The sequence below is a fragment of the Lissotriton vulgaris genome, chromosome 3_1, assembly GCF_964263255.1.
Source record: "Lissotriton vulgaris chromosome 3_1, aLisVul1.2, whole genome shotgun sequence".
In the NCBI taxonomy this organism is placed as follows: domain Eukaryota; kingdom Metazoa; phylum Chordata; class Amphibia; order Caudata; family Salamandridae; genus Lissotriton; species Lissotriton vulgaris.
The window spans coordinates 32656324-32678188 of NC_141689.1; the positions used below are offsets into that span (position 1 = coordinate 32656324).

General features: G+C 47.6%; 1 protein-coding gene across 1 annotated transcript in view; it reads left to right on the plus strand.

The window, feature by feature from the left end:
* The window catches only part of LOC147725873 (protein mab-21-like 3), a 144253-nt gene that overhangs the window by 13643 nt on the left and 108745 nt on the right, over window positions 1-21865 (plus strand). The window contains exon 2 of the mRNA XM_086962810.1: window positions 6496-6721. Coding sequence (XP_086818936.1) covers window positions 6496-6721 — 226 coding nt within the window. The remainder of the gene's footprint in view (window positions 1-6495; window positions 6722-21865) is intronic.

Genomic DNA, 21865 nt, shown 5'->3' on the forward strand with positions numbered 1-21865 from the left:
GGGCATAGAGCCGGACTGGTCCGGGTGGACTAGGGTTGTGAGATACGGTTGTAGCCGGAGTGCCAGTAATTTTGCTCAAATTTTTGCCTCAGCATTTATTAACGATATCAGGCAATAGGAGGACATCTGTTCCGGAGGTTTTCCAGGTTTGTGGATGGCCACGATAGTCGCCAATCTCTGATCTCTAGGGAGTGTAAGCTTGTAACAGGCACTTATTGTACATGGAGAGGAGATGAGGGGTAACTCTTTGCAAGAGTTTTTTATAAAGTTCTATTGGGAGGCCATTTGGCCCCAGTGCCTTGCCCGTGTGGAGTGCCGCCAGCGCCATTCCCACCTCTTCCAGTGCTAAATCCTCTTCTAGTGCTTGTGAATCCTCTGGTGAGAGTGCGGTCAGTGGTATGCTATCTAAAAATCCCCGCCATCCTCGTCGGTCATCGTACCCCATGGAGTATAAATCTTTTCATAGTGGGTGGCCAGTTCCTCTACTATGAGCTGGGGGTCAGTGGTTGTGGACCCGTCCGCCAGAGTGAGTTGGGCTATCCATCTGTCAGCTTTTTCCCTCCATTCTAACCACGCGAGCATTCTCCCCGTTTTATCTCCTAATTCGTATATTCTGTGTACCGTGTCAGTATATCTAGTTTTAACCATGTCCTCCGGGTATGCTTTGTATTCTTTGGACGCCATTGCTATGGTGTGGGCGGTAACCGCGGTCGGGTCCAGTGCGTGTGCCGTTTTGGCTCTCTGCACCGCAACCTCCAGTGAATCAAGGTTTTCCCTTTGCTCCCTTTTATGCCTAGTGATCGTGGAAACAGCTTGCCCTCTAATGATTGCCTTATATGCCTCCCAGAGGATGGAGGGTGAGCCAACTGATGTCAGGTTTTCCGCAAAATAGTGGTCGGTAGCGGTTGCTAATTCTTTCGCTATTCTGTGATTTTTTAAATAACCTGGATAAATAGGGTAGAGTCTCTGTCTTCTGGGGAGGTGGCTCGTGTAAGTGAATTGAATCGGGGAGTGGTCCGAGATTCCTCTCGGTAGGTGTTCTATCGATGTTACTTTTTCGGGGGGGACCGCTAATGTTAGCATGTAGTCTATGCGTGAAAGACTGTTGTGTGCACCAGAGTGGAACGTGTATTGGAGCTCTGTGGGGTGCTTAAGTCTCCAAATATCCGATAGTCCCATCGCATCCAGAAATTCTCCAAAGGCCTGGTTAGGTCTAGTGGGGTCTCGGTGAGGATTGCGATCGACGGATGCGTCTATTACTGCGTTAAAATCCCCTCCTATAATGAGTTCCCCCTCTGGGACACCGGGCAGGAATTTACTGAGGTCTCTGAATGCACTCCGGTGCAATGCCAGGGGAATGTATACCGACAGTATGTTATAATTGCGTCCCTCCCATTGACAGGCTATGGCAGCAAAGCGTCCCTGGTCGTCTGTCCACGTGTCTTTAATTATCAGTGGGTAGCTTTTGTGTGTTAGTATCCCTACCCCCGTGACCCCGAGGAGAACTATGCATGCACCACCATTTTAAAGCCCCAGCGATTCAGTGCCTTACAGGCTGATCCCATTAAGTGAGTCTCTTGGAGCATCGCTATAGCCGGGGCCCTCCTTTTTAGGTACTGCAGGACCAGTCCTCTTTTTATTGTCCATTCACGTTCCATGATATGAGCTGTAGGGGGGGGGACCCCATTGTGACCGGTTGGGAACTGGGTTCCACCACTCCGTTATTCGCCATACAGTGTGAGTGTACCTCGTGTATATAAGATGTGATAACTGCACTGCAGTGATGCAGAATGAAGGGCAGCCTCTGCTAGACTCACCCGCACGGGTGGTGCCTGAATCAGTGACGTAACCGTCAGCAGTGCAGGAATGAAGAAATGTACAGGTAGTAAACCTAGCAGCAGACCTGGACTGTGTGTTCGCTTGGGTGTATCCCATAGTGACAGTGCTATGCATTCATGGAGATATTGAAGAGCAATTAACTGGTAACATAACCAACAAGGACTTTCAAAGTCCGAACCTCCCACCCACTTCCCCACCTCCCCTCCCGATGAAAAACTGGAGAAACCCCTCGCCCCCCTCCCTGCCTCCCTGCCCGGTGGATCTAAACCTACCACCTCCCCAACTGAGCAGAGTGCTTACATTCCCCTGTAACTTGCATAACTCGGGAGGATGAGACCTCCCAGACCCGTCACATTCCCCCAGTTGGAGTCAGTCCCATAAGTGCGTATTAGGTTCGATAGCTCCTACCTCTCGCCGTCTTCTCATTGTATTCAGTTATTGCCGCTCAGAGTCTCGTCCCATAGCAATGACAATGATATCAAGTATCTCCCCTCCCCCCATTAAAGTTAGTCCGTCGTGCACAGACTGCAGTGATTGACTCCAGTGAGGAGTAGATCAGTTCCCTGGTGTCCTCACGGGCTAGATAGAGACCTTCGGGTCAGTTCCTGTCAGTCGTCTTCTGGTGATCGTTGGGTATCTGCATCTGGTGCCCCACGGGGAGCTCCTCTGTTTCTCTGCCCTCTTGCCGGTCGCCATCCCTCCAGCCATTCCCTCGGCTCTTCTTTGGATTCGAAGAACCAAGCCTTTCCCTCGGATTCAACTCTGAGTCGCGCTGGGAAGATCATTGAGTATTTGAGTTCTCTTTTCCGTAGCTCCTGCTTGACTTCCACATAGCTCCGTCGTTGTTGTGCCACCGCTGCTGTATAGTTCGGATAAAAGGCGACTTCCGAATTATCGATCCGGATCGGAGGGGTGATCCGTGCCGCTTGCAAGATGGCGTCTCATCGCGGAAATTGAAAATGCGCGCCAAGATGGGTCGTGGCGGTTTCCCCGGTCGCGGCTTCCCTCCTGGCACTCGGTGGGCCCGTTCCACAGAGAAATATTTCGATAGGCCACGTGGCTTCAGTTGGTGTTGTATGAGTTCTTCCACGAAGAGGTCAAGGGCCGGACCCCCTTCCGTCTCTGGTACTCCAACCAAGCGCACATTGTTGCGTCTAGATCTACCTTCCTGGTCTTCCAGCTTTGCTTTAAGCGTTGCGTTGTCTTGTTCCAATTTGTGCAGTCTGTTCTGGAGATCCGTAGTACCCGCAGAGAGTTCAGCTGTCGTTTTTTCCACTTCCCCCAGGCGGTCTGTCACCTTTGCGAGATCTGCACGCATGAAGGAGATATCTGTAGATATTGTGCCCATCAAGGTCTGCATTACTTGTAGCGTCGCCATGACATCTTTCAAGGTGATTTCTCCAGGGTCTCCCCGGGGGGGTGATGACTGTGTGGACGATTGCGTTGACGCCCCTTTCGTCGCGTCGCCTCCCTCTTTATGATAGGCATATTTTTCCAATCTTGGGGCCTGTGAGTGACCCCTCACTCCTCTACCACTCATGACGGTCCTCTCGCGGAGCCAAAGTCCGGTGTCTGCTGGTGTCCTCTCTTGGCGCTGCCTGATGTGCACCGCTAGTTGCTTGTGGTTGTCCCTCTTCCACAGTGGGCCGGGGTGGTGTGTTGTGGGGAGATTGCATGAGCGCGTCCCCTGGGTCCCGTAGTCACAGTCCGCGCCACCTGTATGTCACTGCGCCCCTATGTCAGCGCTCGCTTACTGCCCTTCCGGAGGGGGGGGGCCGTTGAGTGCGTGGTTGAACCCGGTATCCAGAGGACCGGTCACAGTTCACTGGTCTCCACCCACGCTATATTGGAGGTTACCTTCAGTACTCTGATGCCACAGTGGATGCCTCAGAGGTCTAGGCCCCAGTGACAGGATGCTTCGTCGTGTCACTACCTGTAGTCACGCCGCCGTGGGTCTCGTTGTTGGCCGTGTCTCAATGGGCAGTTGAGTGGCGGTTCCCCGAATCGGCCACAGATCACTGCTCGCTTCCCGCAGTGTTAATGGGTGACCCGCCAGTGCTGATGGTCCGTGGGTAATGTCCAGATGATGTGGGCCCCCTTGCAAAGACGTTCATGTGAGGTGCCTCCGGTGTTCGCGCTGCCGTGGGTCCCGCTGTGTCTCTTGTCTCAATGCGGTCAGGGAGGGCGAGCCTACCAGCAGTGGTCTCAGCTCCCGGGTCCCGGAGTCACTTGAGTCCCCGGCTTCGTCTAGACTAGTAGGCCGCAGAGCTCCACATGGCGTATCTCCGGCCGAGGTGGGTCGCGGGGAACGCCTCCCAGTGCCGCCTAGTCCGGATGTAGTCCGGTCAGCGAATACGTGTAGGAAGCGCTTATGATGGGCAGGGTCGTCTTGCTGCGGTCAGTGAGGGCGAGCCCGTTAACAGCGGTGCCGGTCTCTGGGTCATGGAGCCACTCGAGCCCCCGGCTTCCGCTGGACGTGCAGGCCGTAAAAATCTTCGCGGCGTATCTCCGTCTGAGGTGGGTTGCGGACAACGCCGGTCAGTGCCCCTTGGTCCGGATGTGTTTCGGTGAGAGAATATGCGCAGCAAGGGCTGGAAATGGGCAGGATAATTGGTCTGATTTTAGCGGGGGATCTCGAGGGCCTCGGAGCTCACCGAAGCTGTGGCCATCTTGCCCAGTCGCTAGCCACACCCCCAGAGGGGGTAATTTTAACCTTTTCCGTTATAGCTTTAGACCGTATTGGAACTATTTTTGACTCCAGGATTTGTGGAGGCGACACTACTATGGTTTTTCCTTTGATTTTCTCCCTTTTCTCATTTTCGTTTTGTAGTGCTTCAGAGTTTATTGCACCACCCGAAAAGTTCCTACTCCTTAAACAATATATTTTCCCTCTTTTAGGCAGATTGTCTACAAGGTCAGTAACACTGTCAATAACCAAGTTATCAGTGGCAGTAGCTGAGGTTCTACTCCCTTCCACACCCTCCTTTACAGGCAACTCCTCTACCTTTACTATGGTACTACCCAGAAAATATTCAGACTTATCACTTACTTGAGTGGCCACAGGGGTCTTCTTTGATAATTTCCAGGTCTTATTCCGTTAGGGATTAGCAGTCCTGCTGCCCTTTGACTTTTCTCCTCTGCCTGCCAGTTCTTCCCCCTTTGTCTGCCCCCTTGCTGCCGGGGCTGGCTGTTACCTTTGACCAGTAGGGGATCCTGGTAGCAGCCTTCCTGCTCTGCCTGAGCACCGGCCCCGCCTTGCTCCACAGTGTGTCCCTGGGTCTCTTTCCCCCCCCCCCCCCGAGGGTTGCCACAGGGATCCTGCCTAGAGCACGTAGTCTAGCCGACTCCACCGTTGCACCTCGAGCGCCCACCGTCTCAAGAGCGCCACGGCCCCCCTACGAATCCCGCGCCGGTCACAGCCGAGTCAGAGATCGTAGCTTGACTTGGTCAATGGTTGATAGTTGCATGAGGTAAATTGCAACACTTTGGCTCCATTGTAAGGATATTAGAAAACCTTCAGTTCTGGACTGATGAGACTGTGCAAGATACATAATGAGTCATTTTCAACCCTTTCTTGCCGTGTAGCTCCAGTGCGCGCACCCTGAATGTGAGCCCCACCGACCTCATAGCATAAAGCCGCAGGACAACTACATGTGCACTGCTTACCTGGCAGCTAAGAGGCAATCGCATTGTCCGTGGGAGACCGGATGCTATCAATAAATAAACGCAAAAAAAACATGGGGCAGGTAGGGATACTCTGACCCCTAGACCTGCTGGCAAGGTCCCCGCCTGGGGCCAAAACAGTTTTTTTTAATTTTGCTGCACATTTTGGAATTTGTTTAAACAGTTCTAGAAATTGACTGGAAAAAAAACAAAGGTTGATGTAATGTTATAGTTAGGTGAAATGCTGAGTAACAATGTAATGTTTTAAACAAAATAAAGAACAGAGATTCACCAATTATAATTATCTCAAATAACTATGGGGCATATTATCAAGAACAGGAGATAAAATTATCGCCGCTTTATCAGCAGAAAACTGCAGATAAAGCGGCGATAATGGGCTTGATAATATGCTCTATGGAATTCCAATCGAAGTTCATGTTAGATGTCCTTCACGTCTAACATGGGCTTCAATTGGAATTCCATAGAGCATATTATCAAGCTCATTATCGCCGCTTTATCGCCAGTTTTCTGCCGATAAAGCGGCGATAATTTTATCTCCTTTCTTAATAATATGGCCCAATAACTCGTGCCCAAAGGTAACTATAACTCCCGCCTTCGCCCTGCACTGCTAATTACCGCACAAATTACATTACGCATGACATCTTCTATGACATCATCGATAATATCACTGCAACGTTTACAATGATATGGTTGATGAGAAAACTGTGCACGGTGGGGGCGTGAAGTTATAGATAGACACATATCATGACAGGAAGTTTAGGTAGGTAAGCATAGATTTACTATACATCACTCCACCTCTGCGTACCTTGAAGATATATGTATGTCATGATGGTAAGTATATGTGCATATGTATAAATTTACGGTAGCAGGAGGAGTTTGTGAAGCGTAGATGTATTTGTAGACCCTTGATGGCATCTGAAATCTTTGAACGATTGTATCTTTACCTCCCCGCCATTCCTTTCTGCTGTGTAGGTTCAGTGACAGTCCGGCCACTGCAGCAGGGGACACCCGCCCTCACACTCACGGTGACCGCAAGCAAGGAGATCAGCGTGGACCTGGTGCCGGTCATCAAGAATCCCTTCAGTCAGTGGAGCATCCCATGGCCACGTTGTGGACAGGCCTGGCCGTCTGCAGAGAAGATCTGTGAGATCCAGCACACTGGCGTGGACCTGGTGGCCAAGCACAGCCTGTACTGGAGGTAAGAGATTTTTTTACCTGGATCGTACGGCCTATGTGCAGTGTTGTTGGGGCTGTCTGTTGTGCGGAACGGGAGTTCAGTGGGTGCTGGATTTGCTCTTTGATGGTGCTGGTGAGGAAGGGGATGCAAATTCTCAACAACGGGGGCCTCTGGGGGGACAGGTTGAGGATGCTGTCAAGTTCCCTCGAGGCACAGCGTCGAACAAAGTAGGCGGTCTCTGGACTGGCCACTAACAAGCCTTGGTACTAGCAAACACAACTGTCAATTATTTCGACATCCTGAAGTTCAGAGGGATATTGTAGCTGCCTGAAACTTGCTGGAGGTTAGGACTACATTTCCCACAATGCACTGGACTTTTTGCCAGCCCCTCTGCGAGCCCACTGGCCTACGATTCTTTGGTTCCGGGAGTGCGAGTTGCCTGTTGGCTGCAGGGGACTAGTACCTCTAGTCCAAGGGAGGTCTGGAGCTGCCTTTGGCTTGCACAGCAGTTCCCCTTTCATTTGGAGCTGGTCTCTGGTCCAGGACAACTTGTGGTTGTGCAGTTGCAGGATGGTTGTCGCTGGTGCAGGTGATAGCAACTTTATTTTGTGCAAGTCCTGAATTAGCAGTCACGGGTCTCTTCTTTGTCCTTCGTAACAGGTGCTCCAGATCTGAGGTGTCAGGGGTGCCCCTTAAAACCTACATTTATGGCTGTTAGGGGTGTGGATGCTAATGGCCAATGGGCTACTAACCCCAGCGCCTAATCTGCCCCTGAGGTGACCACGTATGGAGGAGTATTTTGCATATTCTGCCCCTCTCTCTCCTAATCAGTGACAGCTTGATACTTTTGAGAGTGATGGGGGCGCAGACGTAATTTATGACTCACACTTAGCAAATAAGCAAGCCGAGTTCATACAATGAGTGTTCAGGGACGATGGTGTTCACCAACCTAGCAAATGTTTGTATGCATGTGGTATTTATGTAGCAAGAGCCTACTCAAAAGGCAGCGGAGCACCGTACAGGATCATAGCCAAACATAAAGTCAACAATGATGAGAGAGGTAGCCAGATTGTGCATTGTTAATACATTATGATGTAATGTTCTTTAAAGAGGTGTGTCTTCAACTGTTTACTAAATTGCAGCAGCCTTGTGGCAGTTCTGAGGAGTGCCTCTGTGGATAGAGTGTGCTGTCTTGCTTCTTCTTTTTCACACTTCTTAGTCTGGAGTCCGACGGTGTCCTGGCTGCAGGTGTGGTGAGAGCCAGCATAGAGGGTGGGCTTTTCTGTAAGACAGGTGGGAGGGCTTGTTGTAACAGCTCTGTAAATGATGCAGCTGGTTTTTAGCAACTAGACACCTCAGGGAATTCAAGCTCTCTACAAATCCAAAAAATCAATCAATCAAAAACCAACGGTTTGGGCGACAAAGATAGCCAGGGAAGTTCCATCAGGATAGGTGTGATGTGGATGTATTTTTTCAGGCCCAGGAATGAAAAGTGCTGTGGCCTGTAGGATGCCCTTAGACAGAGCCAATGTGCCGTCTGGGCCGTGGAGTAGGGCTTTGGTACCATCCAGATGTGAGAGCGCAAGGGATTGAGCAGCAGTTCTCAAGGTGCTTAATGAAAATAAACAGTTTCACGTTCTTTAGGCGAGAGTGCCAGTACCAGGCCTCCTCTGTTTTTGACGGGGAATCCAAGTGACATGGCATTCAGCGAAATTTGGGGTTCAATGCCGTCAAGGTTCATGCCTTTGAGCCAGATTGGCACTGTTTCTTGTTTGTTTTCTGAGCAAATAATGGGAATTCTGTCTGTGGAAGTTGAAGAAATTGATGTACATAAACAGCATTCATTTCCCTTCTTCTCCCACTCCTCTCCCTGTGAGCACCATGAATACCGTAAACTATTGACCGTATCACTCTGCCAGTAAGAGCCCATACCTATATGCATATGCACAGCCATTCTAGGCACCATGGCCCTTTACCCATTGGAATCCCCGGCTAGACCATGAAACCCTCTCCCCCTGTGCGACCCTGCTGCGAAAGGCAACTCTCCTGCTTGACCCGCACAAACCCCCCCCCCCCCCATTCCCTCCTGAAGAGGCATCCTTCGCCTTAGCTGACGTAGCCCTCCCCAGCTGCACCTGACTGCCCCCGCTCTCTCTTGTACTGGTCGTAAGATCTCTCTCTCTCTATGTGACTCTGTCCCCGTGTCCACCCTGGCTCTCCCTCCCTTCTCCTCACATGGGCAAGCCGTAAAACTTATTCTGCAAGATCCTGTCCTTGAGAGTCATGGCCGCGCCTGACCAACACCTCCTTTCTTTCCATGAATGCCCCTCTGTTGACAAGCCTTCCCTCCGCGCTCGATTGTCCACGCGGCATGAATACCACTCCTTTGATGACCCCTTCCCCCGAGTCCGGCTGACCACACGTGTCCGAGGCCATCGCCTAAGCCAGGGGATACCATTTACTGCCCTTATTGTATGAAGTCACCCCTCTTCAAAGGACCCACTATTGATCCTAGCCACCCCACCCCCTGGGCTATGATCAGGCGCACACATCCTAAACAGTTGACGGAACACTCAGCTGCGTGATTGCCCTCCCCTCTTATCAGCAGGTCAAGGGTTCCTATTGTGAACATATGTGGGGTAGGATTGACACGAGGATTACAGGGATGTCTTTCTTTTGCGTCACACTGTCCTGATTGTACTATCAAGTGTTTTGTAAGGTATAAAAGAAAGAGTCTCAGCTCACTTGTTAGAGCACCTCCTGAAAGACACCGTGTTTCGTGTCCGAAATGACTGGCTCTCCTCATGAGAATTAAACTCTGTTCTTGATTCCTGCATCCAGCGCCCGTCTCTTTATTTGGTAATTATTCAACATGGGAACTAAGAGGCGGTTTGCGCCAGCGGCCTGGGCATCGATAGAATTATGGGCTCATGTTCCACACTGGACATCCAGGTCTGTATAATATACAAGAATGTTTGAGGCATTGGATGTCTGAAGCAGAGGAGATTTTTAGGTAATTACACCAATGGTAAGGGACGGTGGCAGAGTCCCTCGACCCGCTAGCTTCACTGAGGCGCCTAAATTGTGCTCTACGCTTTGCTGTGCATTTTAATTTTAATTTGTCATTTCAATTTGTTGCTGTTTTATACTGAATCCGAATTGAGCTGTATCTGTTTTAACCAAGTGGGAATCGCACATTGAAAACTGCTAGCGTGTTAGTGGCAGCCTGCACCTGTGAAGTGCTAGTGTTCACATTTTCTCCCTAAACCTGATCTAATAGGGGGGGAACGATACCTGCAGGGCAGCTGGGAAGCCTGGGCTCAATTTTCATTCTTGACCGCCCCGTTCCGACACGGTAGCCAGTACCGTTGCGCGGAGGGCGGGTCAGGTGAGAGCCAGGCACTTCCTGTGAATCACTGGAGTGATTAGCGCTCTAGTGGTTGGATTCGAAGGGCTATTTAGCCCTCGCCTGACCCTGAGCGCGCAGCGGTCGCGCGCAGGGGAGCCGAAGACACGCTGAAGAGTAGCCTAAGAGTAGCCCGTCTGCGCCCGTCCGTGACAGGACGGGTCTAGGGGCTATGGATTCTGCTCAAATCGGCTTGGACCTCAAGGAGGTACATGTTACTAGTTATTCTGCCCAAACACTAAAAGATCTGCAGCCAGCTCTACTAGCAGGATGTGCTCGTGACCTTTGGCCATGCCCGGAAGGCCTTTTTTCATGTATTAACTGTCGCTTTCAGGCCTCCCATACCACCACTTCTATTGGCAGAAACACAGGGGACACTTTGCTACCTAACGGCCTTAAGAGTTTTCGCCTGAATATCCGCTCATTGCCCAAACACCATCTTGAATTATGGGATCTTGTTAACACAATAAAACCAGACATCTGTTTTTTAACAGAAACCTGGTTGAAACCGCATACGGTTCCCGTCATTACGCTGGGAGTCCCATTGGGGTACAAGATGTTAAAACTTGATGTCTAATAAAAACAGGGGGTGGCATTGCTATTATATACAAAGAGGACCTACAGATTTCCATTCTTGAACAAAAAAGTTGCTCCACTATGGAGATCATGATATTTAAGATCAGTTCGGCCGCAAAAGTCCACTGGAAGGGAGCTTTGGTCTATCGACCTCCTGGACCTAATTTGGGCTTTACACTTTCTCTCATGGAATTACTGGCTCCACATTTTAAGGCTAAAGAAGATTTTATCCTTCTGGGAGACTTCAATATCCATGTAGACATTTCCACGCATTCTGACACTCTGTCTCTTCTCTCTGATTTATCCTCATTAGGACTTGAAATACAGAATAGTGGCCCCACGCATATAGGGGGACACACTTTGGACTTAGTTTTTTCAAATTGCCCGAAAATCCGGTGCCGATCTGTGACTCAAGTGAGTTGGTCAGACCATTTTATGGTCGAATTTTCTCTGTTGGGCGTAGATAAGTCACATCAAAAACCCCCTCTTCCGCCCATCTGGCGCCGTCAATTGCACAAAGTGACAGTGGAGGAGCTACAGAGGGTATGGAAGAAACCCACTATTCTAGGGACTGACAATGTGGAATCTGCCCTATCTAAGTTTAATAAATCTCTGGTAGAGGCTGTTGATCTGCTGGCCCCTGTGAAATTACATAAACAGTACCCCACATCTAAACAAGAAGTGTGGTACACGGAAGAACTCAGAGTGGAGAAACAGGGGTGTAGAAAACTCGAGAAAATATGGAGGAAAACACGCACTGGGGAAAGTAAGAAAGTCTATTTAGCTGCCCAGTCTAGTTATCACAAAAATTTCAGGCTAGCCAGGAGGAACTGTCTTACTCTGCAATTGGCTGAAGCAGGCAATTCCTCCAAAGAACTGTATAAGATCTTACAGACCTTTGTAAAACCGGTAACCTGTGAGAGTCCGGATGATTTTTCTCAATCTCTCTGTGATGACATTTCTCTGTTTTTCGAAAACAAAATAGAACTTATTTATGAAAAAATCATAAAAGCCACAGGACCTATGAGTAACGTCACTACCGCCCCCCTCAGGCCATTTACGCAGGATGGTAACTCACTAATGACGTTTCCAGAGGTTAACTACTCTGATATCACCTCCCTAATCAGTCAAATTAAAAAAGGGTCCCCTGAAGATTTTTTGCCGGCAAAAATGGTTGCCTCTCTATGCACCTTACTTTGGCCTGAGATTCAGCTAGTAATAAATCTTTCCCTTAAGGAGGGACTAGTGCCCCAAGAGTGGAAGAAAGCTGTGGTGAACCCTATCCGGAAAAACACAGCGCTGCCATGGACAGACCTTTCCAACCTCCGCCCCATCTCTCTTCTGCCATACTTAAGCAAGATGACCGAGAAACATGTGAACACCCACCTGTCTAATTACATCGAGGTAACGGAAGGTCTAGACTATACTCAATCAGGGTTTAGACCTAATTACAGCACCGAATCTGCCCTCCTCTCCGTGACCGATAACATCAGAATGGCTTTGGACGGAGGGGGCTCTATGATTCTGGTGCTGTTAGATTTATCCGCTGCCTTTGACAAGGTGTCACATGATATTCTTCTTGGTCGTCTGCGAAAGATGTGGATAGGAGGTCCGGCTCTGTCCTGGCTTGAGAGTTTTCTCTCGGGCCGCTCACAAGGCGTCAGATTGGGCTCCCACCATTCCATCTCTAGTGAGCTCACTAAGGGGGTGCCACAAGGCTCATGTCTAAGCCCCACACTTTTTAATGTGTATGTGGCCCTCTTAGCTGACATTGTGAGAGCGTATGGGTTCACCCCGGTGTCGTATGCCGACGACACCCAGCTTTTGTTCCCCTTTCAGACCCTCACACCTGCAATTAAAAAATCTTTTGCCGACAGTATGAGAGCGGTGTCTGATTGGATGGCCTCCAATTGTCTCCAATGCAACGTGGGCAAAACGGAGGTCATGCTGTTTGGGAAGGCCCCTCTTTTGTGGTGACCAGAATGGTGGCCACTGGATTTGGGGCCGGTGCTATCCCCCAAACAGGCAGTAAAGAACCTTGGGGTGCGATTAGACCAGGCACTGTTGCTAAAAGAGCATGCAAACCAGGTAACCGGGTCCGGTCTCCCGGTCATTGGACTCCTGAGGCGTGTGTTCCCGTTCCTGCCCGATAGTTACAGAAAGACTCTGGTCCAGACCCTTGTGGTTAGTAGGCTGGACTACTGTAACAGCCTCTTTATATCTGCCAATGAGGAACAGCTTAGCAGATTACAAGTGGCCGAGAACACCGCGGCAAGACTGGTCCTTAATGCTCCTGCCAGATCCCCCTCGCGCCCTCTTCTTGACAAACTCCACTGGTTGCCTGTTCGGCAACCCATCAAATTCAAAATTTGCTGTATAATACATAAGAGCCTTTTTGGTTTGGGCCCAAAATATCTGGCCGAAAAATTCAATCTCTATAGTCCTGGTCGTCCTCTGCGTTCTAGCAATCAACTGCTGCTTCAGGTCCCTCATGTTAGGAAGGTTAGACAAGGAGGCCGAGCACTATCCTATAAGGGCCCCAAACTCTGGAATACGCTCCCCATTACTTTGAGAAAAATTACAAATTACCAGACCTTTAGGAAATCTCTCAAAACCCATCTGTTCTCGACATCTTAAAAAACAATACAGCGTACCTTTTTTCCATGTTTTGGGCACCATAGCTGAAGCACAAGCGCGGAGATACCCCTCCGGGGGTCGAGTACTGCGCTATATAAGCAAATAAATAAATAAAAAATAAAATGGCATCAATAATTAAATGTCACCTGTGGACCGCCGGACCTATTGTTTCATATGGCTTCACATCTACATGTCTAGCCTGACTACTGTACAATTTAAACCTGCATGTGGACTTATCAAAATAACCCTTTTTGACAGACAGGGACCTTAATTCAAAAATATTACATTAGTCACCTCTAAGTAGGTTGTGTAACCCTCAAGGTATGGGAAGATAGTATTTAAAAAGGGAATATATGAGAATTTCTTATTGGCATTTTTCTACAGATGAAGCCCCAAAAGCTATTTTTTCCATGTATGGATGCATTTGTTCACTAAAGTGCAGCCAAGATACAACTTTTGCTATATTGGGCATGGGATATGCTACAGAAATGATTCATATACTGTTAATATTGATTAGTATCCAATTCTGTGGTGAAGTTAGATTTGTTATAGCTATACAGACAAGGTAACTTCAAAAAAGTTAGATTTCACACCCTTGAAGTGTCAGGTGACTAATTAGCATTATACTCCCCGCAGCAGACCTGCCAGTGTTGTCTTTGAAGGGGTGTGAAATACAGCTCTGAGACTGGACACAACCGCTTCGGTATGTCCAAGAAGGACTAGATGGGCAGTTAAGGAGGGTCTAGGAACTCCACAAGCTTGAAACGGACCAAGGGGAGAACTATACCTTAATTGTTTAGTGATAAGGAAAGCCTGGAGAAGTGGGGTCTCTTGGTCTTAAAATATATTTTGCTTCCCAGCTTTACTCTCAGGGGAGGTGAGAGCTGGACTCTGAACCAGTTTAGAGTGGCTGAGAAGAAGGGGACTCCTCATACCTTAGACACACCCCTAGGTGTGCCACAAGCATTCTTCAGGGTCAGAAAGTGGCTTCCATCTTGGATTTTGGGAATTGTAGACTGTGGGATAGTTTGCAATGAGGCCAGCAGGATATCCTGTAAAACTGGGCATGTATGCCCATCAGAACGTCTTGCCCATTGGTCGGGAAGTGTTGATCGGTCACTCCAACTCACTGACTAGTGAATTGAACAAAGGTAGCACCTCATCCCCGGCTCCTGATAATATGTTCTGGACCTATTGCAGAACAGTAGAACACTACAGCTACTGTCAGTAACTATCTAAGTGTGCTGGCCTAAGGTCCCACCTAGGTGTGAACCAGGACATCCAAGTTAAAGATCGTTCAGGGTCCAACAACAAAGGGCCTTGTACATGTACTAAATTCAATGCTAGATGTCACCATGAGCCAGTGCAGGGCTCGTAGATGTGCTGAAACTTACTGACAATGAGATGGCCCTGGCAGCATCATTGTGGGGCCTTTGTAGCTGACCCAAGTGAATATTCTACTCTCAGGGTTTCATGAATGTATTCAACTGTGTTTTCATATCTGTATGACAGCTGAACTTCACACCCAGGGTTTTAAATTGAAGGACACATGAAGAAGTCAGTGTCAGTGGAGCAAGCACAGAACCAACAAACATCAAGTGAGTTTTAGAGGAGTGAGGGAAAGTTGTAACGTGTCCAAGACTAGAACTTATTCTATAGCCTGTTTATACTCTGACATCCATTCCCGTCTCTCTAGATAGAGGTGACGCTAGCTGGGTGTTAACCACATAAATGTGGTGGCACACAGATCCCTGCAGCCTGCAAGCGTGGAATAGAGTGATTGTGTGGATGTGTTAAAAACAACAGTTTATTTGAGGAAAACCCTGTTAGATCCCGGAGTGACCAACAGGACATTAGGATCCAGGGGCCCAGTGCTCATTGCACTGACCTTGGGGCCACAAATCTTTAAAAAGCAGTTTGAACCACGAAATTGGTGAAACATGGGTCAGAGCTAGTGCAGAAGGAGCAAATACAAGGGAGAGATAGACTAGAGCTGTGATTGGAAAAAGAAGCAGAAGAAGAAAAGAGATTCCTTAAGGGGAGTTTGGACAGAGATGGAAAACTGGATGGGGAGGGGTGTAAAAATGATATGGAAGCTAACAGTAAGGGTTGGCTCAGTGAAAGGAGTTTAACTGGGATCTTCGCCATATCACAGTGGGCTCAGGGGCGTCTCTGCTTTACAAATGGTTTGCTGGATGGGCAAGAGTTATGTCTAAGATATTAAAGTGTTGATGATTTGGAAAAATTGAACAAGACCTGAACCTCTCAGGATATGAATCTATGACAAAATACTGAAAACAATAAAATCGACCTACAAAATTATCGAGTACTAAATATCGATGGCAAATAAATCGACCTCCTATATTTAACTAACAAACAACATAAATATTGAGTTAACAATATCGTTAAACACAAATATCGAACACGAAAAAATCATTAGCACACATGTCGAAATCAATTATATCGACAGTCTTAAATAAATATAGCACATATCTAAAATATCGTAAACAAAAATATAGACTTCAATATTATCGACTATACATAAATATCGACAGCTAAAAAATACAAACAAATGCTTTATTTACACTCTATAATTAGAAATAATGAAATACACACTGATAAAAAATGTTATATACATAACAAACTCAACTAAAAGGAGAAATTCTCAATAAAAATAAATAAGCATTCTAAATAAACTGAAACATTTTTAATAAACACACTTAATTTATAAAACAATTCTAAACAATATAATACCTTTTCAAAAACAACATACCTTACAAAGACCTCTCATAAAATTAGAAAAACACAGCAAAATTTGACGCTACAAAATCACATACAATTTAAATAATTAACTAAGTGAAAAAAATTCAAACCAACCAATAGAAACACATTTAAATATAAGTAACCAATCTAAATGAACAACTAATTAAATACTGACTATAAAAAGAATTAAACTGAAAACTCTCACACCTTCAAGGAAAGAAAGAAGGAGAAACTCTACCAGATCTGCTACAACTTTAAGACTAATTTGAAAAGGACACAACAACGAATACCAAAAAGTAAGTAAATCAAACCTTAAAAATAAACTAACAATTTACTTGTAACCTGCCTGTCATCATCAAAACATAAATACTAATTTATATTTTTATCTCTCTATATAGCCATAACAGACCCAACTTCAAAAAACAGAAGAACATTTTCTACCTACAAAAACAACTAATCTTAAAAGTAAGTATACTATTCCAATGCCTTAAACACTAAATAAAAGACAACTAAACAGCTAAAATGTTCCAAGAATGAAACAAATGCCATTCAGATTTTTTATATTTCCTATAAATGTTACAACTTTTTTTAAATACAAACTAAATAAATGTAGCATTTAAAAAATGCTTAATGTATATTAAAATGAAATTCAACACATAAAATACATATGACTTTCTTTCAACAGACAACTGAATAAATTAAGCAGAAAAATCTTACAAGAACATCAACATTGAAGTGCAAAGAAACAACACTTGGTAAGTATATATTAAAAAGCACAAGTACTACTAATAATGCTTAATATTTAACAAACTCTAAAGTTAACTTAATGAAACAACTTGTCCATTTTCTTAAATACTTTTATTAAATGCTTAAAAAGAAATTTAATATGCTAGTCATAAAACATTAAATCCTACAAAAAGCTAAAACCAATATAACATTTAAGCATGAACTAAAATATAATTCACTTTTTTTCAACAGATCACTAACATACAAAAGAGCACAAACCAAAGAAGAACAAAACTACATGCAAAGTGTACTAAAATATAATTGCTAATTATATATTAAAAATGCATATACTATTACTAATGCCTAAAAATTTAAACATTTACCTATAATATTTTATATATTTTTTTCTAGAAATAAGAAATCCACAATGACTGAAGATGCAAAATGTATTACATCTCAAAAAGGCAAATTTCTGTTATGCTACATGGGGTATATTTATACTTAAGAGAAACAAAAAGACCTTAAAGTAAATTGGAAATGTACAAAGTATTACAGTAATAAATGTTATGGTCGTGCCACAACTAGGGAAACAAGTGTGATAAATACTACTGAACACAATCATCCCCCTAATCTAACAGAAATAGAAGTTAGATCTACTATGGAAAATATTAAAGAAATAAGCAGCACCTCAGAACTACCAACAAGTGTAATACTTAAAGAAATACTTCCTAAAGTACCTAGAGAAGCTAGAGGTCAACTACCAACAATAGCTTCTATAAAAAGAACTAGAACTAGAACTAAAAAATCTACAAGACCAACAATACCAACACCTAAAACTTTTGAAGAGATAATAATTCCCCCTGACCTTACCATAACTCATAATGACGAACCTTTTATCTTTTATGATAACAACAATAAATATAAAAGAATAATTATGTTTTCTACAATAAACAATATAAACAAATTAAAATGAAGCCAAACATGGATGATGGATGGCACCTTTAGTATATGTCCCAAACCATTCTACCAATTATATACAATACATGGACAATACCATAACACCTGCATTCCATTTACCTATTGTTTGTTGCCAAATAAACAAACTTCAACATACACAGAAATGTTGAACAAAATAAAAGAAGAAACATCCGACTTCTTTACCCTAAAAATAATCATTGACTTTGAACAAGCTATGATAAATACCATCCTTAAAATATACCCTCACACATCCATACAGGGATGTTACTTCCACTTCAATCAATGTCTATGGAGGCATTTACAAAAATCAACACTAAGGGGTCGATTCCGATTCGGGAAAAACCGCTCCGAATAGCCGTTCGGAGCGTTTTTCCCGTACGAATCGTACCCTGCAATGTCCCCCGTACGTACGACGAAGTATGATTCGTACCAGGAGCCGTACTCCGTACGAGTCGTACAAGACACCGTACGACTCTAATCTCCGTACGATTCTCCCTCGGAACCCGCTGTACGCGACATCTGTACGGTTCGCGGCTGGTTTTTACGACCCAGCAAGTACGATACGTGTCGGGTACGCACCGTACGACCCTTTTGCTATGGGAGCTGAAAACAGCCGTAAAAGCAGAGTTTGCACCGAAACAGGTACAGAACGGCCCCCCAGGTATGGTGCATACCCCCCATGATTGCAGGGGTACGCACCGTACCCCTGCGATCATGGGGTGTGCGAGCCCTACCCCCATTGTACGATCGGTGTACGAGCTGTACCCCATGTACGATCGGTGTATGAGCCGTACCCCATGTACGATGGGGGTATGGCTCGTACACCGATCGTACAATGGGGGTACGGCTCGTACACCCCATGATCGGAGGGGTACATGCGTACCCCTGCGATCATGGGGTGTACGGACCGTACGGTGTGTATGTGTTTGTGTGCTTTTCCGTACGACTCGCCCTTACCTGACGTGGACCATACGAATTGCGTCCTCATACCCCGGTCCGGATCGTACTCCTCGGGTCGTACGGCATGTGTACGAGTTGTACGGTATGTGTACGAGTCGTACAGTTCACGGTTTCAGCCTTGCAATAAGTACGGATCGCAACGATTTGGACGGATTCACGGAATACGGATCGTACTTCGCGACTCGGACGGACGGGTACGATTCGTACGGAGAGGGCTCCGGATACAAATCGTACGGACGGTTTTTTTCCCGAATCGGAATCGACCCCTAAGTGTTGATTATGCAACCAACATGACATTTGCATACCAAATAAAACACCTAATAGCCCTAGCATACGTTCCAGTCACAGACGTAGCTGAGCACTACAACATACTAATACAAAGTCCATTCTACACCAAAAATGAACAAAAACTAGCTCCCCTTTTAGACTATTTCGAGGACACCTGGGTGGGGAGACTACACAGATCAGGCCATAGACGACAACCAAAGTTCCAAATCCCTTGGTGGAATGTATATCTATCAACCCTAAACCAAGAAGCAAAAACTAACAACGCAGTTGAAGGTTGGCATAATGCCTTCCTATCTTCAACAGGCCAAACTACTCCTACCCTACACAAACTCCTAATAGCAATCCAAAAAGAACAAAGCTTTCAAGAACTAAGAATGGAGCAATCTGTCTTACAATTAAAACCCAAACTATCACGACAAACTGCTCAAATGTACCAATATTTACAAAAACAAGTCCAACTTTATCCAACAACAAAAGGACTAGAATACTTAAGAATGATTGCCAAAACCCTAATCTAAAATGTAAAACTTCTTAAACTAAAAACAAACCAAAATATCTCTAAAATATTAACAAACGAGGGGCGTGGCCAAGATGGCGGGGTGAGCGGACGCTTCTTCCCGCAGCTCCTCCGGCCCGACTGAGCCCATGCCCTTTTTCGTCAGCTTCTCTCCCCCCGCTGAAGCTTGGCGGCCGAGGGAAAGGTGGCGGAGACCCTGGGGCACATTTTGGTGCAACTTTGGTCCCGATCGCTCCGGCGGAGGCACGCTTAGAGACCGACAACCTAACTGCGGAGCGCCACGGAGGCGGAGCGAAGCGGAGCGCTGGCCGTGAGGCTCGAGAGGACCCTGATGCTGATGTCCGGTGGCCTGGCGCAGAGTTTGCGTGCATACTCGCATCAGATTGTGCCCGGTGTGGTACGATGGATGGCTATCTACTGTGAGCTGTCGAGAAGGGAGAAGCCTATTGTTTGATCGTGGAGGCATTTGGCTTGGCAGCGGTGGCTTCCTACATTGTGTGAGCCCCGGCCCCATCGCCACTCTGTGACAGTGCTCGGGATCTGGGACCGGGTCAACTATTTCCCTTATTTGGCTCGTCGGCCCTGGAAGAGACTCATCCAGTGAAGGTGTCTCTTGGCGTGGCCTTGACGGCGCTACCGGACTCGACTGGTCTACCCGGCTACGCCCATCCGCCATCTTGTCTTCACGACGACGGTGACGAAGCCCTCCGACGGTGTCGCCTGGGTACAGCTCCTACGCCCCTGGCCCTACATAGCCCTGCATAGCTCTTTCTTCCGGAGAGTAGCTGCGGTCTGGGTCCCCCCTGTGGTGGCCAACGTTCGAACTCTGGTTGGGATGCGAGTTGCCCTCTGCGACAGGCCTGGCCCGCCATTTTGTCCTCGGTGGAGCTAGACCCTTGGTGTCCCTACTTCGGCGGGCGTTCCCCCCGGCGGTGCTCTGCCGTTGGAGACTCGTCGACGCCGATACCTGCTGCTAGTGGCCTGGGGTCCCGTAACTGGTTGTGTGGAGTGCGGCAGCCTACGGGGCACGAATGTCGGGGAACTGAGGATCGAGGAAGGGGGACCGCACCCTGCCGGACATGCTCAGCAGAGCCCAGCAACAACGAGACAGGGCGCAACCGTCCCCAAACTCATCTAGGGCCGCAGCGGACATGGCCGGGAATGAGCCCCCCGTCACGAGGTCCTTCATGGAGGAACTGTTCAGTTCGCTTAAGGCCGACTTTCAGACGCTGAAGCAGGAGGTGGCCAGCGAGGTGCGAGAGGTCCGTAGAGAGGTGGAGGGCCTGGGAGAGCGGATGGAGACGGTGGAGGCGGCGGCCCAATGGCGGGACGATGAGATTGTCCATTTGCAGCAAGATGTTCTCCGTCTCAGAGAGCAACATGTCGAACTCCAGGCACACAATGAGGACCTGGAGAACAGGTCGAGAAGGAACAACATTCGGGTCCGAGGTGTGCAGTCCGCGGATGAAGGGACAGACTTGACGGGCTACCTGAAAGACTTGTTCAGGGAGATCCTAGGAGAGCCCGCGGACTTCCCGATCCTCATCGACAGGGCCCACAGAGTCGGTCGACAGCGACAGGCGACAGCACCTCCACCGGATATCTTGGCCTACCTCCCGGATTTCCCGGTGAAGGAACGCATCATGGTTGAAGCCCGCAGGAAACAGCCATTAACCTTCCGCGAACGGCCTGTGGCGCTGTTTCAGGACCTGTCTACTATCACCCTACAGAAGCGCCTGTCCTTCAAAATCGCAACGGATTTCCTGCGAGAGAATGAGACGCCGTTCCCATGGGGGCATCCCTTTCGCCTGATATTCCGCTGGAACGGAGTGCTACACCAGCTGCGTTCCTTGCAGGATGTCTGTGGTGTCCTAGGTCTCACAGCCGCGGAGGAGGGCGACACGACACCGGGTTGGAGGCGTTCTGATCGGAGAGGACGACGGCGGTCGGCGAGGAGGAGATCGACGGCGAGCGCTGGACGACCGGACTCACCCACTATCAGGGCGGACATGGCCAGCGCCTTGAGAGAAGCGGCCAGGGACTCGGCCGCCACGAACGGTGTCGCCATGACGGCGTAGACTCACTACGGGGGGAGATGGACATAGCTTCTTCAATGCCAGGTTTGGGGGTTGGAGGGAGGGTCGGGGGAGGGACGGGGAGAACGAGTGGCCGGACGTCCACTTTTTTTACTTTCCACAGACTTGTCCGTTTTGGGACATGACTGGGACAATGGGTCGTTTAAGCGTGGGTGGGGAATTGGCTAGTTGCCATGGGTCTGTTTTGGTTGGGGTTGGGAGTTGTTTGGGGGTTGAAG